At 33.7% G+C, this 16,517-nt stretch overlaps 4 protein-coding genes across 4 annotated transcripts in view; 3 read left to right on the forward strand and 1 right to left on the reverse strand.

Annotated features, from left to right (window-relative positions):
- The window catches only part of LOC140826242 (protein TIC 56, chloroplastic-like), a 3,830-nt gene extending 3,527 nt beyond the window's left edge, over positions 1–303 (forward strand). Inside the window, exon 5 of the mRNA XM_073188438.1 lies at positions 51–303. The gene's annotated coding sequence lies outside the window, so the exon portion shown is untranslated. The remainder of the gene's footprint in view (positions 1–50) is intronic.
- A 604-nt stretch (positions 304–907) lies between these two features.
- Positions 908–3,589, forward strand: LOC140826239 (small ribosomal subunit protein eS4x-like). The gene is made up of 5 exons (XM_073188435.1): positions 908–1,024; positions 1,709–1,786; positions 1,955–2,135; positions 2,445–2,542; positions 2,904–3,589. The coding sequence occupies exons 1-5, from the start codon at positions 1,022–1,024 to the stop codon at positions 3,336–3,338; spliced, it is 795 nt and encodes a 264-aa protein (XP_073044536.1). The 5' UTR covers positions 908–1,021; the 3' UTR covers positions 3,339–3,589.
- A 6,451-nt stretch (positions 3,590–10,040) lies between these two features.
- On the forward strand, positions 10,041–11,350 carry LOC140826243 (uncharacterized). Its single transcript, XM_073188439.1, has 2 exons — positions 10,041–10,880; positions 10,949–11,350. Exons 1-2 carry the CDS (start codon positions 10,101–10,103, stop codon positions 11,153–11,155), a joined length of 987 nt encoding a protein of 328 aa, XP_073044540.1. The 5' UTR covers positions 10,041–10,100; the 3' UTR covers positions 11,156–11,350.
- A 200-nt stretch (positions 11,351–11,550) lies between these two features.
- On the reverse strand, positions 11,551–13,738 carry LOC140826244 (uncharacterized protein At5g01610-like). Its single transcript, XM_073188441.1, has 3 exons — positions 13,510–13,738; positions 12,197–12,251; positions 11,551–12,043 (listed from the first exon to the last, which is right to left on the reverse strand). The coding sequence occupies exons 1-3, from the start codon at positions 13,594–13,596 to the stop codon at positions 11,673–11,675; spliced, it is 513 nt and encodes a 170-aa protein (XP_073044542.1). The 5' UTR covers positions 13,597–13,738; the 3' UTR covers positions 11,551–11,672.
- Between the last annotated feature and the right edge of the window lie 2,779 nt (positions 13,739–16,517).

Raw genomic sequence — 16,517 nt, forward strand, 5'->3', positions numbered from 1 at the left:
CGTCTTCAGCCGCGTAGAAACTTTCTCTCATGCTATGGCGTGCTTTTGAGCCATTGATCTTCCAGTCAGGCAGGCTGAGTGGTTACCCTTGTGGCCATGAATCTTATTTAATCCATGTGATAATTATGAATAGATTTTAGGCAATTCAAATAAATTAGTGAAGTCCTCCTTATCGGTTTCTAAAATATATATATTCAAACTTCAAAGGTCGAATCTTTTTGTTTCTTTTAACTGTATTTCACAAATTCTTTTCTATTTATTAATCACTATAAATTTGTATTTATAAATCCATTTCAAAACAAATGGCGGCTTCTATATTGAATTAATTTGTGGATGGATATCTGCGGTATTAGAGCATTCACTTGGGAGCAATCAAGTAAAGAAAAAAACAATCTTTACAGAATTTGCATATCAAATATTTGAACTTATAATCATTTTCAAGTAAATTAGCAAAGAATTTTTAAAAATTTTCATGGAAACACTTTGGTGCTACCACATTCCAATTCCCCACTAGTCCTCCAACAGCTCAAGGACAATTAAAACACACGTGAGGATTAAGGTACAAATATGTTTGGAATATGCATTTAAATTAAAGTGAGATTACCTATCATGCAAATACTTACTCTACATATCTGTGTGTGTCGAACAATATATTTTATGTGAAAATCAAAATATATATTTTTTCTATGGATGATTTATTTTAAGTGTAATTTTATTATTAAATATGAAAACATATTAATAGTCACGTAGAAAGATTAGTTGTTGTTGATAATTATCTCAGCGTTTCATTATAACTGTAATTAAATTCAATTAATCAGTTTTTATAAATATCCGATTTAAATATAAATAATATAATACAAATTTGGATAATTTTAGAATATGAATTTATATTTTATTATTTTAATAGGTTCCTACTAAAGCACTAACTACATAGAGAGAGAGGTAGGGTATAGTGATCCTTTCACTACACAGACGTGGGAGAGCTGGAGGCGCCGCCTCAATATCTTACACCCACCGGAAAATGGTAATCAAATCAACCTATGTTTTGTCATTTTTTATAGGGTAATTTGCGTATGTGAATGTTTATTACATGTTGATGTTCTTTTTTTGGCTATGGAAAATATAAATTTTGAGTTTTGGTTAAATGAACTGTTATTTAGTCGGCTTCGAGTTCAATTTAGATTTACGAGAATGCAGGAAATTTTTGTTTTATTTTACGTTTTTACATTGATGTATGTCTCTAATCAGCTACAGCTGCTTGATGAATTAATTAGAAATGTTGTGCGTGATGAATAATGAAAGACGATTAGCACTAGGATTTCTTGATGTAATGATATATTAGTTTGAGCACGGTTAATGTTTGATCAGCCCCAACATTTTTTGATACAAAGCATGGTTTGAGATGTATTGATTAGTGCATGATTTTTTGTTTATTCGTGGAATGTTATTCGTTGCCTAATGCGAAAACGCTTGTGACTGTAGAAAAACTGATTGCTATGGAGTGAACTGAAATGATTTTGTTATTTCTTAAGCTATTTATCATTCAGAGTGAAACGAAGTAATGTCATGATGGTCGCTGTTTTATTGCATGAATGAGTATTGCTGCCAAATAAAAGTGCTTGAAGATCTTCTAAATCCATGACATCTTACACTTTGTGTTTCCCTCACGTACTAGCAATTATTTTATTGTTTTTCCATTGATTTGTAGGCGAGAGGTTTGAAGAAACACTTGAAGAGGCTCAATGCCCCAAAACATTGGATGTTGGACAAGCTTGGTGGTGCTTTTGTAAGTGGCCCTGATTCAGATTTTTGTGAGTTGTAGTTTAGTATTTTATGTCTCTACTGGCAGACAGTTTATCTGATTTTTTTGGTGTTTCGTGTTGAAACAGAGTTTCATAATTACGTCGGTGTTTATGATTGATTTTCAATGTTCTATTATTGTCTCTATACACAGGCTCCAAAACCATCTTCTGGACCACACAAGTCAAGAGAGTGTCTGCCTTTGATCCTTATTTTGCGAAATAGGCTAAAATATGCTCTAACTTATCGCGAAGTCATTGCCATTTTGATGCAACGTCACGTTCTTGTTGATGGGAAGGTCAGAACAGATAAGACATATCCTTCTGGTTTTATGGGTACGCGCATCTAGCTGCAGTGCTATCACCTTGGTATTGGTTCCTACAAATATTTACAAAGTTACTCATGGCCCTGAAGTTTCCAGTGACCCAAGGAAGGATCACATGGCTTAATAATGAAGTGATTTTATTATAGATATGTTAAACATGCTTATTTAGTATTTATATTTTACTCGTTTGTTTATTTGAAGTAGAAAGTTCTCAAACCTGTGAAACAGATGTACAGACTGAATGGATACTTTGACAATCTTCGTGTCATTTATTTATGTGAACTGGTTCACCTGTTGTATCCCCTATCTCCTTTTCTAGATGTTGTCTCCATTCCAAAGACCAATGAGAATTTTCGCTTGCTTTATGACACCAAGGGACGATTCCGTCTACACTCTATCCGGGATGAGGAGGCCAAGGTCAGTTTGGTTTTTTTTTTATTTCACGTTTCTGGTCTATTGTGTCTTATACTTGTATCATCATTAGATTATGTGATCAATTCTTGTTCAAATTCAACTGAATGTATGGCCCATACTGGATGAGCCGAGTGTACTTAATGGTTGGAGCAAATATGAACACGATGAACTGTCTTCACTGCTCGGCTGACTGGAAGTGATATTAGATAGTTTTGGGACTAATTTAATGGTTTTATGGATCATGAACTACATGATTCTAAGTTTCTATTTTTATTACTCAATCTTTTTTGTTTGAAAATGATATTTTGTTGTTTGAGACTGCTTTGATGCGTTTTAAAATATTTACACATTTATTTTGTTGCAGTTCAAGCTGTGCAAAATTCGTTCAGTTCAGTTTGGGAAGAAGGGTATTCCTTATCTCAATACATATGATGGAAGGACTATTCGCTATCCTGATCCACTCATCAAGGCCAATGACACCATCAAACTTGATCTTGAGACCAGCAAGATTGTTGATTTCATCAAGTTTGACGTTGGGAACGTTGTGATGGTGACTGGTGGTAGGAACAGGGGACGAGTAGGAGTAATCAAGAACCGTGAGAAGCACAAGGGAAGTTTTGAGACTATTCACGTCCAGGATGCTACTGGACATGAGTTTGCAACTCGATTGGGCAATGTTTTCACAATTGGCAAGGGTGCTAAGCCTTGGGTTTCTCTTCCAAAGGGCAAAGGTATTAAGTTGTCTATCATTGAGGAGGCCAGGAAGAGGATTGCCGCACAGTCTGCAGCAACAGCTTAGACACCTTCAAAGTTTCCTTCTACTTATTTGTTAAGGTCGTTTGAGCTTCACCAGTGTGACAAATGGTGGCCGGCATCAGATCTCATTCTTTCTATCATTATTATAGTATCTTTCTAGAAGAATTTGTGGTGTTGCCATCCGAAGTTTGAAATTTCTTTTTTCTTGGCAAATTTTGAGGAAGCTTTGTCATTGGATAATTTTACATTGTACACTTGATGCGAAATTCGAGAGTTTCGTGTCTTTGACCTTTAGAGTTTGTTTTCCTAGTCACTAGTTACGAGCAAGGGTCGTCATTTTTCAAGTACTCTTGCGTGGAAACAAAAAACAAAACAAATTTGAATAAAAGTATGTATACCATGTCTGATTTTTCATCGCTTGTGATACGGCATGGCGCAATAGCCAACGGTTTTTATGCATTTGTTATTCCACATAATGGGCGACTGTAGAAAGGCAATGTTTATCACCAAGCCAAATAAACAAGGCCTAAATTTACAGTCGGGTGTTGCCATTTGTTTTTGAGAATTGCTATCGTCTACTCTTATGGGCATAGCCCACTACAGTTAATGTCAGGGAGATCAAACTACTTCGTAGATGTGCTTTTGTGGGTGGCTAAAAGTATTTGGAAATTATAACTAAAAAGTATATTCTGATTTTTTTTTTTTAAAATGAAACCTAGTAAATCACGTGATGATGGAAATAGCAAAATATGTCCTAATGTTGCTTACTTTGAATTTTCCCTACTTATAATAGCCAAATTTTGATCTTCTCATGAGAAAATTGTTTTAGTTTTTAGTCATATTTCGCCATGAAATTATAAGAGTAAAAAAAAAAAAACTAGATTTATAAGATAAATATATTCAAGATCAAATTTTGACTACTTCATTAATTAACCAAGATGGCCATAAAAAAAGTTTACAATCCATTTTACAGGGGAGTTTCATGGATATATAGTGAACTTAACAAGTTAGCTAATCTATAATTCAGCTATTTAGAGCAGTTACTTAGCTTAACTTGTATACACACTTCAGCCAGCATCTCTTTAAATTTTTATGTAGGAAGCTCAAACATAAGAAATTGACTCTCTTTAATTTTTAACTGAGATGGAACTTTCAACTGGTTTTTACAAAAGCTAATTGGGTCTCACAAAATAAACAAAAAATAGTAAATGATGCAACATTAATCTAATCTTGGTCGTTTTGAGTCAAAGCCCAAGTTCCATTACGTCATTAAATTGTCGACCCGGTTTATACCTAGAACGAAAAGTAATATTTTGTATGTATCGTTTCGAATAAGAGATTTATCTCACAAAATTGACATGTAATTTATTTTACATATGCCTGAAAACTTCAATAATCATTAAGATTGTATTTGGACGGAAAGATTTGAGTGGATTTGATTTCAAATACACAATTCAAATACATTATATCCATTTAGTTCAAAATTAGGACGAAAGATTTGAAATATCTCATGTTAACCAATTATTTTTTTATATTTAAATTTCAAATTCACTCATCACCCAGTCATTTCAAATCAATGGATTTTTTTATTTGAAATACTCTGATAAATCTAAATTCATTATCTAAATACAACCTTAAAAAATTTCATTATCAAGAATCTAAGATCAAGCGTATATGGCGCAGTTGACCATCTTCGCAAAAACGAGAACTGATTCTCGGTGCGTGTTAGTTCATTTAATGGCGCCAGCTTCATTTGATGTCTCATTAGAAATATATGTTGTCTGGCTTAGACAATAGGATTCTTAACGACGACAATTTTACAAGAAACTTATATTTCTCAGCCAGTTGCGTTTCTTCTCTTTGGTGGGAGGTTGAGGGTTGTCGTAAGAAATCAGAAAAGCTCGAACACTCGATTAATTTAACAAGTGCCTGGACTGCGGCCGGCAAACGGTGTTTTGCTGTTTGGCTATTGGCTCCTGCATGCCAATTAATTGATGACCAATTTCACAAACTGAAACATCTTGAACAATTTCAAAGTGAAGTCTTTCTTCAATCCAAGCTGTTTACGGATACCTAATTGCGATCGACTTGAAAAAAGAAACTGGTTTAATTTATTCATCTCAATGACATGTAATTAGCATATTGAGAGAATTGTTTAGTGCATTAAACCTCAATGCATTCAATCTGGATATTCACTTTCTCCCCTCCTTTAACTGTGATCTCAGACGAACCATGCAGCACATCTATAGGTCGATTCGGTCCACGATATGGAACCGGGACATCCTCCGGTCTGATCAAGAAACAACAACAGACAATGTAAGAATTCAACGATGCAAATAAATGAAACAAAAGATTGAAAATTTGGAATAAATACAAAACTGAACTCTCCATCTCAAGAATTTCTTCAGCGTAAGCATCTCCAAAAATCCTCTCGTTCGTTTCTTTATCCTTGAAAACCCCATAAGCATTTTCACAAATGGGAGCCACAGTTGTTTGCCTATAAGGCATGATCTTGACCAACATCAAGTCCCCCACTTTGAATTGTTTCTCCTTCCTATGAGCATCAGGCACTTGCTTCCTATGTTGTTGAGATTGTAAGAGATGTTGTTTGAGCTTACGCAAAACTTCATCACGGTCAACCAATAGTTCATCAACAAACTGCCAAAGAAGAACTACCCCTCAAATATGTTGGAATAGTTTGGGATAGAAGCCCATATAGCACCTGAAAAAGAGTCATTCCAATGGAGGAATGATGACTAGTATTTTAATGGGATTCTTCCCATTCCAGAAACGTGCGCCAAGTGGCTGGTTTATCGGCTGCAAAAAACCTCAAATACTGTTACAAACAACGCTTTAACACCTCGGTTTGCCCATCGGTTTGAGGGTGATAGGTAGAGCTCAAACGCATCTTAGTTCCCATTAGCTCAAACACCTTATGCCATGAGTGACTGAAAAAGATTGGGTCTCGATCCAAAATAATCGATCGAGGACCGCCGTGCATGTGAATCACTATCGCACAAAATACTTCAGCAACCTTGCTAGATGTGTGAGAGATGGGTAGTGGACTGGAATGTGCATATTTTGTAAGGAGGTTTACTACCACTAAGATGTCAGTAATCCCTTTTGATATCCGTCGGCCAATGATGAAATCAAGAGCAATGTCCTCCCAAACTTTTTTCCAGTGCCTCAGTTGGATGTAATAATCCCTAGGGTTTTTTGTCGAAAACTTTGTTGTCTGACAAACATAGCATTCGCCCATAAATCCTTCACTTCTAGAGCTATCATGGATTCATGTCTGAAAGATTTTTGCTTTATTGTCGTAAAGTTTCAAAAAACATAAATTCAAGTTTGGATAATGCTGTAAGAAATTTTTTTGTTGTGTCGACCCTACTTCTCGTATTCGGGATAATGAACATATAATGGCCTTTTAATGCATGCAATTTTTTCATGCCTGAAAGTTTAATTATAATAAATAATTATTTTTAAAAATAATTCATATGTATTATGTATATTATATTTTTTATTCCCCTTTAATTAATATGGTTCACTTTTGTCAAAAATTTCTTACTTGGGTTGAGTTAATTATTAATGTAAATGTTACAACTAAATGAGTAATGTTAGAAAACATTTTTGAATGCATACGGGTCAGAAGCCGGCCACCCAGTCGGTTAAAAATTTCCTATCAAGTTTTGGGGTGTTCATCGATTGGTTCGGTTCGATTTTCGGTTATTTTTTTCGGTTTTAGAAATACATAATCCAATATCTGAACCATTTTTCTTCGGTTCGGTTTTTTACCAAAATGGTTCGGTTATTTCGGTCGGTTATTTCGGTTTTGTTATAATTATTTAAATTAATAATATAAATATATTATAAAATATAATATGTTAACTTTCTACATGTTTTCTTAGTAAAATATTTAAATATAAGGTCTAAATTAATTAAACAAACAACAATTAACTAAAAATTATTCAAAACAGTTTTTCATTCACAAAATATCATATCAAAATATATAATATAAATAGAAATATAAAAAAATTATTAATTTAATGAAATTTCGGTTTTAACATATATAATCCGAAACAGAACCAAATAAACTTCGGTTTTAACATTTATATCTGAATTACAAAATTCGGCTTTCGGTTCGGCTCGATGTTTGATTTTTTCGATTTTATCCAAAGTTTGAACACCCCTAATCAAGGTGGCCTAGAGTTGTATATCCAACAATGGTAAAAATCTCGTAAACCCGATTAAATAATTGGGTAATCGGGTATGGGGATTTTCGGGTTTGGGTATGGAGGCGGGTTTGACATAACCGACCCACACCCGACCCGAATACCCGTTTAAATTAAATATAAATATATATATATATATGTATATATATGTATATATATAGTAATTATATCTATTTATATTAAAGATTCATCTTTTCAAATCCAAGTAATTCATACATATATAGTAATTATATTTATTTATATTAAAGATTCATCTTCTTAAATTAAATTCAAGTAAATCGATATTTTTTTTTTCTCTTCTATTTCGCTTTCACTTTTACGTTTCAAGGTTTTACCGCTCTTTTATTTTTCATTCAATTTTTCATCTTCTCCATTAGTAAGTTTATTCCATGTTTGACTTAAAAATTGAAAATATTTTATTTTTGTTGAATTGCGTATTTTTATTCCACTAATATAAACTATTTTAATATTTTGTTATTTTTTCTATAAAGTTTATTTTGCAAATTTTTACGCATGGTTCGACCATTGTGTCTTTTGCTTTAAGTGAACAAGCTCAAGCTTTCGAGGCTTCTGAAATAACTTACCGAGTCAAATCTGATTAGGATATGAGGTTCTGAAACTGGGGCATTTCGGAATTTTGGATCATGTGTTTTTCCTGATAAATCTGTATCTTTTAAACCTAATCCCTCTTTCTTCTAGAATTTCAATCCAAAGATAAGGATGTAAGTTTATCTACGATTGCAAAAGTTAACAATGAGAAGAACCCTGTGAATTTAATATAATTATATATATAATTTTTTTTGAATTTTTTCGAGCTTTTGAATCAAACTCGAGCTAAAATTTATCTACTTTGATCCGAATTCGAGTATTAAATTTTTCATCATATTTGAGTGGATTTGATTCAATTACACCATTAATTAATAGTTACATTAATTAGCATCGTAGAAGCTTAGTTTTTCATAAAAATGTCATTATAAATATTGGTTGTGTATGTGAAAAAAATGAAATGACATGGGGAGTCATCTCACCGGACTTTGTCAAACCCTTTTACAGAAAGAAACAGGCCACGGATTGGACGGTCAATCCGCTAGCGTTCTGCTGAGGACCGTCGGGATTTTTGTAATATTTTTTCAGGAATCACGCAAAGAATCGGCCATCTCGCATTTTGAGTACCACGAATTCGACTCGAAATTTGTCGACATTTGCATGAGGGAGGTGGGAGTTCTCCTTTATGAGCACATAATTCCCGAAAGAATGTCATGCATCACTTTTCCATGGATGCCACACGATCATTGGTTTTGATGAAGATAATATTATTCCCTCTTCTGTGATAAAAACGAATGGGAGGAGAAAAGTTGAGATGGTGATGGATTGTTTCAACTTTGTAGTCGATGCAAACATGCAAGGAATATATTTTGGAAAAGCCCTAATATAAATTTGAAGTTTTTAAATTTGTTCATACTCAAATATGATCATATTAAGTTATTGCAAAACACGTAAAAACAAGAAAAGGGGGTGAATGGATGCAACACGCCTTCTTTTGACATAACCCTACTATTGGGTTTTGTCATTATTTGCCTCAACTTTAATGTTGTCTCCATCGCTGGATTCCGGAGTTGCCGTTACAGTGTTGCGGTTCAATGTAATGATTAAATCTTGTATGATATAAAAACTCTGCTTATTTTTAGTTAAATTTACATTGTTTTTTAAAACTTGTATCTTCAATAAATTATAAAGACATTAATAATCCATATATTCTTTTCAAAAATTAATAAAGAAAAACTACAAATTTGTATTTTTTGGGAATTCGGGTTTGTCAATTTTTTTGAAAATAATAAAAAAATTTGCATTCTCTTACGTTCGAACTGGGGTTTGAATTGACGAATCTTTTTTTATAGCAGGTTTTTTTTTAACTTCTAACGTAGGAATTTGGTTCAAGCTTTCCCAAGCCCCTTTTCATTATGGGTGAATCTCATGTGAGACCGTCTCAGTCTCACGAATACTAAGTTGTGAGACGGGTCAACTATACCAATATTCACAATAAAAAGTAATACTCTTAGCATAAAATGTAATACTTTTTCATGGATGATCCAAATAAAGACCCGTCTCACAAAATATAACGTGATACCGTCTCACACAAGTTTTTGTCTTTCATTATTATACCTTTCTTCTACTTGTCTTTTTTATGAAACAAAAAAACTCATGTGATATGGTCTTACAAATCAATTTTGTGATACAGATTTTCTATTTGAATCACTAATGAAAAATTATTATTTTTTTGTCGAAAGTATTACTTTTTTATTTTAAATATGGATATAGTTGATATGTCACGAGTAAAGATATGTGAGACCACCCTTCAGTAGACCTGGTTTCTATCTACTAATATGGATAATACTAATAATAATAATACTAATAAGGTAAATATAACATTTAGAGAAAATGGTGTGGGAGTGGATGAAATTATGAATTTAACAACTTGCGGAGGGGATCGATGTAATTCAAAACTCGCCAGTCTTTTTAAACCCGTGCCCCACTTTCACAATTCCTTAAAATTCCCACCACCTCCAGACAGCATGGTAGCCACCACCACCGCGGCGGAGACCGCCCCTAGTTTTCATCAGAATTCCGAATTTTACTCAAATGAAGTCATTGTCTCCCCACAAATACATGACGGCCTCGAGTTCTGGCAGTTCATGATCGCGGGTTCCATAGCTGGTTCCGTCGAACATATGGCCATGTTCCCTGTGGACACCCTCAAAACTCGCATGCAGGTTATTTCTTCTTTGTGCAAAAGCCCCTCCATTTCTATCAAACAATCCTTGGGCTCCATCGTGAAGCTAGAAGGGATTGGAGGCCTGTATCGCGGCATTGCGGCGATGGGATTAGGCGCTGGTCCAGCCCATGCTGTGTACTTCTCAGTGTACGAATCTTGCAAGAAGCTATTGTCCGCAGGGAATCCCAATAACTCAATGGCTCATGCAGCTTCTGGAGTGTTTGCTACCGTGGCGAGTGATGCTGTTATTACACCAATGGATGTGGTGAAGCAACGGCTGCAGTTAAAGGGCAGTCCATACAAGGGAGTGTGTGATTGTGTCAAGAAATTGTTTGTGGAAGAAGGGGTTGGAGCTTTTTATGCGAGTTATCGTACAACTGTGGTGATGAATGCGCCATTTACTGCTGTCCACTTCGCTACCTATGAGGCTGCTAAAAGGGGTTTGACGAAAGTATCACCGGAGAGCGGGCGTGAAGATGAAACTTTGTTGGTGCATGCAACTGCTGGTGCGGCAGCAGGTGCGTTGGCTGCAGCCATAACCACACCGCTTGATGTTGTCAAAACTCAGTTGCAGTGCCAGGTGAGGGTTCTTATGGTTCTTGGATTATCATCTGAATGTCTTTTTTATCCGTGCATTTTCTCATACAGGGTGTTTGTGGGTGTGATCGATTTTTGAGTAGCTCGATTGGGGATGTGGTTCGATCGATCTTGAAGAAGGATGGATATACTGGACTGACAAGAGGGTGGATTCCCAGGATGCTATTCCATGCACCAGCTGCTGCAATCTGCTGGTCTACATATGAATCTGTGAAAAGCTTTTTCGAAGAACTTAACGGAAAAAGAATAGCTCTTTGAATTGATAGAGTTGTATACTTCAATTGGATAATTGATAGCTACTCATTACTCAATTCGGTTGAGCAGTCCGCTTGTTATATCGTACAGATGCCATTTTTAGCATACAAGTAAAGGAAGATTCAAGATGTATATCATCAAAATAAGAATGTATGCCAGTACTTGCTTTATCACGCTCCAAGAACCTGGTTTACTGCAGGCGGTGCCCGATGTCCTTTTTTTTACAATTTTCTTCGTTCTTCCTCATTCTTTTTAATTTTTTGCCCAGGTATGGATCCCAAATTCTACTAAATATGAAATAGACAAAGGTAAATTTAGATGGGTGGGTACAACAAGACACGATTTCCATCCGAGATAGTCGCATGCAAACTTTTCCTAGTCAAATTTGCATCAAACACTTGAACAGATATGCACTTGATATTATTGCAACAGTTTTGGTTGCGCAAGTGATCACAAGTACAAGAAGCACGAATGAAGTGGTAAAAAGGATCCAAGTGTAACAACAATTTAACGGTTTTAATTAATACTTCTCTAAGCTTATCCCGTCTCTAAGAACCTCGTAAGCGTCTCTACTTCGAGATTTCTTCATACCAGCAGTGAAATGGAGTTTTGATTTCTCAGATGATATGCAAGTCACTTTGACCCAAACAATCACCTTAGTTTTAATCCCCTCAACATCACTCAGTTTACCTTTATCCAGATAACCAGTTACAACAGTTGAGAAGCGCAGAACAGATGAATCCTTGTAACCAACTTCGCACACTGACGGAATGTGAACAGTAAGCTTTCTTGTCTCTTCATTGAACTCATAATTTGTCGCATCACGAGGGAAAATGCCTATGGCTAGATCATACTCCTTCAGGAGTTCGGGTAATGGTTTTTGCATTTTTCCTGGAAAATAACAAGTTTTGTATTTTAAATGTGTAATAATACTGGGAAAAAAAGAAGAAATGAAAATAAGCCATGGCTGAGACTGAGAGGTCTTTTGTTTAAATGAGCAGGCGAATCATGAAGCAAAAACATAGAGAAAATAAAAGAACTAACCTTTGATTTTGTTAACCAACCATTTGGCCCCTCCTTCAATGCTGGTTGATACTGACTAAAATAAAAATTAGAAGAAGTAGATTAGCAAGAAGGTAAATGCAGAGCATATTAAGACCAATCATTCACAATCATTCATAGCTTAAAAAATCTCTTCAAAATTGAAATTTAGATGCCTGTACAGGAGTCGTAATTTAAGCCACCAGCTTTTATTGATCCAGCACATACTCCGCATATATTTGAGTAAGCTCTTGACAGTGCTAAATCAATTATCTACAGCATATTTATGACTTTCAAATATGCAGGCGGACTAAAACCCACAAAAGACTAGCATATTAGCAGAAAGTATAGTAACGACACAACTTAAATATTTTAACCAATACAATAATCTAGGCACCACTTCCCATTATCGTGTCAGCGAATCAATTGTTGATCCCAGTAGTCTCTGTCCTTGCAATTGTACCAATTTGCAGCTCATAGCACCCAAGAGGTGATCTTGACTCTAATTACAATCATAGAACTAAATGCTTGCCATTTTGACATAAAATTCACAGTCCATGCCTCCACGGTAATCATGAATCTCAAATATTTTGAATCATATACCATGCTAGCAGTGTCTTTTGAAGGATATACAATTAGTGGCAATCCAAAAACTAAGTTCTTTCAAGAAGCCTTTTGTACCATCCATTCCCTCGTAAGTGTCGAAGGTCCAAACAGCATATTGGAGATTTTTTTGGCAAGACTTTACTCAGGGTCAACTATTCAAAATTTCGAACTTTCGTAGTACAAAACAGAAAGCGAAGAGAGTCATTCTTATTACCGCATGCCTCGTTCGATGCATCATAAAAAACATAGGCAGCTCTCACAGGAAGATTTTGCAAGAAAATGGCGAAGTCCAGGTATCACCCGCCATTAAAAGTTAAGGTCGGTACGGTCTCATGAATTTTGTCACGAATAACAAATTCCAGGCTCTGTGGAGACATGATGTTTTCGGAAACCAAGTAATCAATATATAAATTTAAAGTAAATCAAACCGAAACGCAGTAGCTCTCAACACTATAATTACGGCATATAAATGTACAACATTAAATAACCCGCATCTGTGATCAAGACTCGAAATTAAAAACTTATAACAACATAAAAGCAAAATCAAAATCAAAATCAAAATCCAAGTGTCCTAAATTTGACCTAAAATTCAGATCAAATCCCAACAGAAAAAATCAACTTCATCACACTCAAAACCCAAATACTCAAAAATTCATCTGGAAAAAAATGAATGCAGAATTGTAAAACGCAAATGAAATTCAGAGTCTTACGTTGATATCATCGCCAACTGAGCTAAATTCTTTGTTGGCCTTCTGACCCAACCAATACGAACCAACCTTATTCAAGATTTGATCCATCTACAGCCACCAAAAAATCAATGTCTATATATTTATTAGGGGTGAAATTGCATCTATTATTCCACCGCTTTCTTCTTTCCTTGAGCCCTAATCCACCCCTGCACTTCGTTTAATGTTTATTACCGAATCTATTTATTTTTCCTTTTTCTAAAAAGCAACTTTATTATTATTATTTAATCGACATCGTGATTATATTTAATTTTTATTGAATTTATACGAATATTTCAATAATTTTGTAGACGAGGTCCCACATTTGGTAATATAAATAATTATAAGATTTATAATTTTTTATATATATGTTTTCATTTTGTTTTAACATTCCTAATCTTTATTTTTTACATTACAAACTCAACATCAAAAAATTTTAATTCATCCCATCAAACATATATTTCCACTACGACCACGTCATAATCCTGATATAGATATGTTAGACATTCTAGAAAGAGATATATTCAAAAAAAAAATGCAAGAAAATGATATATTCAAAAAAAAAAATATGCAAGAAAATGATAGAAGATGATTAATGATGGAAGTTGAGGATTATCGAAAATTGAATTAAATCAGATAACAAACTGAAAAATATAAAGTAGACTTCGAAAAAAAAGTAATTTAATTTCTATTATATAAATCTTTTATTGTGATTATAAATGAGTGTTATTATTTTTTGAGCCGGTCTTTTGTGAGACGGTCTCACGAATCTTTATCTATGAGATAGATTAACTCTACCGATATTCACAATAAAAAGTAAATTCTTAGCACAAAAAGTTATACATTTATTTTTTTCATCCCCATTTTTGTCAAACAATACTTTCTAAATAAGATATTTGTCTCACAAAATACGACTCAGAAAATATAGAAAAATAACAATTGAAAGAATTGGAACATCTTTCAGAGAGTGGCAAATTTTTATATATATTTTTTAAAGAATGATATTATATTACGATAACGCATCTTATTTTATATTTTTGTGGCTTTACAATAACTTAAATTGACCCGTATAATATTCTCCTATGAGGAAAAAACGAAACCCAACAGATATTAACGATTATTTTGAGTTTTCCCCAAAGCTCATAACTTTGAAAACCAAACATTAGATTTAAGTTTGATTTTTAAGTATTAATTGTGTTCTACATTTGCTCAACCCCTAATAGAAGAGCCGTTGAATCTCTTGGCCGAAATAATAATTGATGCAGCTAAAATAAATGAGTCGAATAGATTGCATACGCGGAATCCGGCTGATTAGTGTACTGGTATACCGGTATACTGGGCCTGTAAATGGGCTAATCAGGCTGGTAAACGGATCCACGTGGGCAATATATCGTTAATTTGTTGGGCGTCACCTGCATCACGAACACTCGTCAAGTGGACGTCGGGAGGGTTCCCGACGTAGACACTCCGACGCTCAAGTCAGTAAGCAATTCAAAGAAAATTCAGAGAACTAAAGAACTTTTATGAAAATGAGAGCATACCTCAAATTGTCAAGAGCTTCATCTATTTATAGATTTTTAAGAGCGTCTGATGAGCTTAATGGGCTTGGGCTTCTGCAAACATAATCAATTGATTTGGACCTCAATAGGACTAAGCCCAATCGATTCTATTAACCCAACAAATAATTGGTCTTATACCCATCAATAATAATAATAATAATAATAATAATAATACTACGCGTGTGGTTTATAATGGAGAAACACTTTCGCACGCACAAAAATGTACGGTGATAAATAATTCTTGTTTTTGTTGGAAGATTCCTTCAACAATGATACATGAATCAACGCAACAATGATACATGAATCTTACCAAATTTACTTTCACATGTGTAGATAGATTGATACTGTCCACCAACCGCGAACCTACTAGACTTATATATATGAATTATAATATATTATAAACAAAAATAACAATATATAACTTTTTGTTATCATCAAACGTTTATCTTTAGACAAAAAAATATGATTATTAATTTAAACTTAATTTATTTCTTTATATTAATGCACACATTTATGTACTATAATCTCTCATACATGCTTAATCAAACATTTTTGAATATGAATACAATAGACATGGATATGGGGTAAATATATACAAAATACATACAATTCTAAGAATTATATACAATCTACAATATATTATTTAAAAAATATCAGAATTGACATGTAACACGATCAAAGATATATATATCTTGAACATGTGCTTTGGGGTTATTTGGACAATTTGACAAAGACGAGTTGCATTTTGCAAAAATGGCATGTGCTTTATATCATTATCAAAAGTTGTTTTTTTTTTAGTTATGGAATTACTTTACGTCGTTATTTGTGATTGTAACTTTAATTTTATTTTTTTAACTTAAATCTCATTGGTTTATTGCACAAATATTGTCATTTTAGTTATTTACGCCATCAAATTTTTTTAGTATTTATATGGATATAATATGGGCGCATATATATTTTAGTGACACTGAAACTTTCCCAAAATACCCATTATCCTGATTTCATTACATTTAAAAAACACAAAATTAAAATAATAAAATTAATCCACGTAGTTATATTTTATACAAAGTTTGTTGTAAATAAAATTATACTCCTCGTTGAAATTATATATATATATATATATATATATATATATATATATATATATACACACACACACATACATACACATCACATGCTAATAATCATGGACAGATATGTAATCTTGTAAATATACAAAATTTGGAAAAACATTATTGTTTTATGTGGGTTTATGTCATCATCCATTTCAGTACATCAAAACCACCAAATACTACTACAAGTAAATCGAATTATTATTATTTTTTTAAAAAACGATTTATCCAGAAATATCTGTATATTTGAAAAATGTATGTATTATTGGAGAATAGATGAATAGCTCCAATGGGGTTGAAATTTTTGATCTGGTGTGGATAA

Source organism: Primulina eburnea, chromosome 3, assembly GCF_022965805.1.
Source record: "Primulina eburnea isolate SZY01 chromosome 3, ASM2296580v1, whole genome shotgun sequence".
Lineage (NCBI taxonomy): Eukaryota > Viridiplantae > Streptophyta > Magnoliopsida > Lamiales > Gesneriaceae > Primulina > Primulina eburnea.

What these genes read in the sequence shown, in the direction of transcription:
- LOC140826243 (XM_073188439.1), top strand. Translation starts at nt 10,101, where the DNA reads ATGGTAGCCACCACCACCGCGGCGGAGACCGCCCCTAGTTTTCATCAG. An exon ending in AAACTCAGTTGCAGTGCCAG is followed by an intron (nt 10,881 to 10,948) that starts GTGAGGGTTCTT and finishes TTTCTCATACAG; the next exon opens with GGTGTTTGTGGGTGTGATCG.
- LOC140826244 (XM_073188441.1), bottom strand. Translation starts at nt 13,596, where the DNA reads ATGGATCAAATCTTGAATAAGGTTGGTTCGTATTGGTTGGGTCAGAAG. An exon ending in CAGTTGGCGATGATATCAAC is followed by an intron (nt 12,252 to 13,509) that starts GTAAGACTCTGA and finishes TTTTTATTTTAG; the next exon opens with TCAGTATCAACCAGCATTGA. An exon ending in GTTGGTTAACAAAATCAAAG is followed by an intron (nt 12,044 to 12,196) that starts GTTAGTTCTTTT and finishes GTTATTTTCCAG; the next exon opens with GAAAAATGCAAAAACCATTA.
- LOC140826239 (XM_073188435.1), top strand. An exon ending in ATATCCTTCTGGTTTTATGG is followed by an intron (nt 2,136 to 2,444) that starts GTACGCGCATCT and finishes CTCCTTTTCTAG; the next exon opens with ATGTTGTCTCCATTCCAAAG. An exon ending in TCCGGGATGAGGAGGCCAAG is followed by an intron (nt 2,543 to 2,903) that starts GTCAGTTTGGTT and finishes ATTTTGTTGCAG; the next exon opens with TTCAAGCTGTGCAAAATTCG.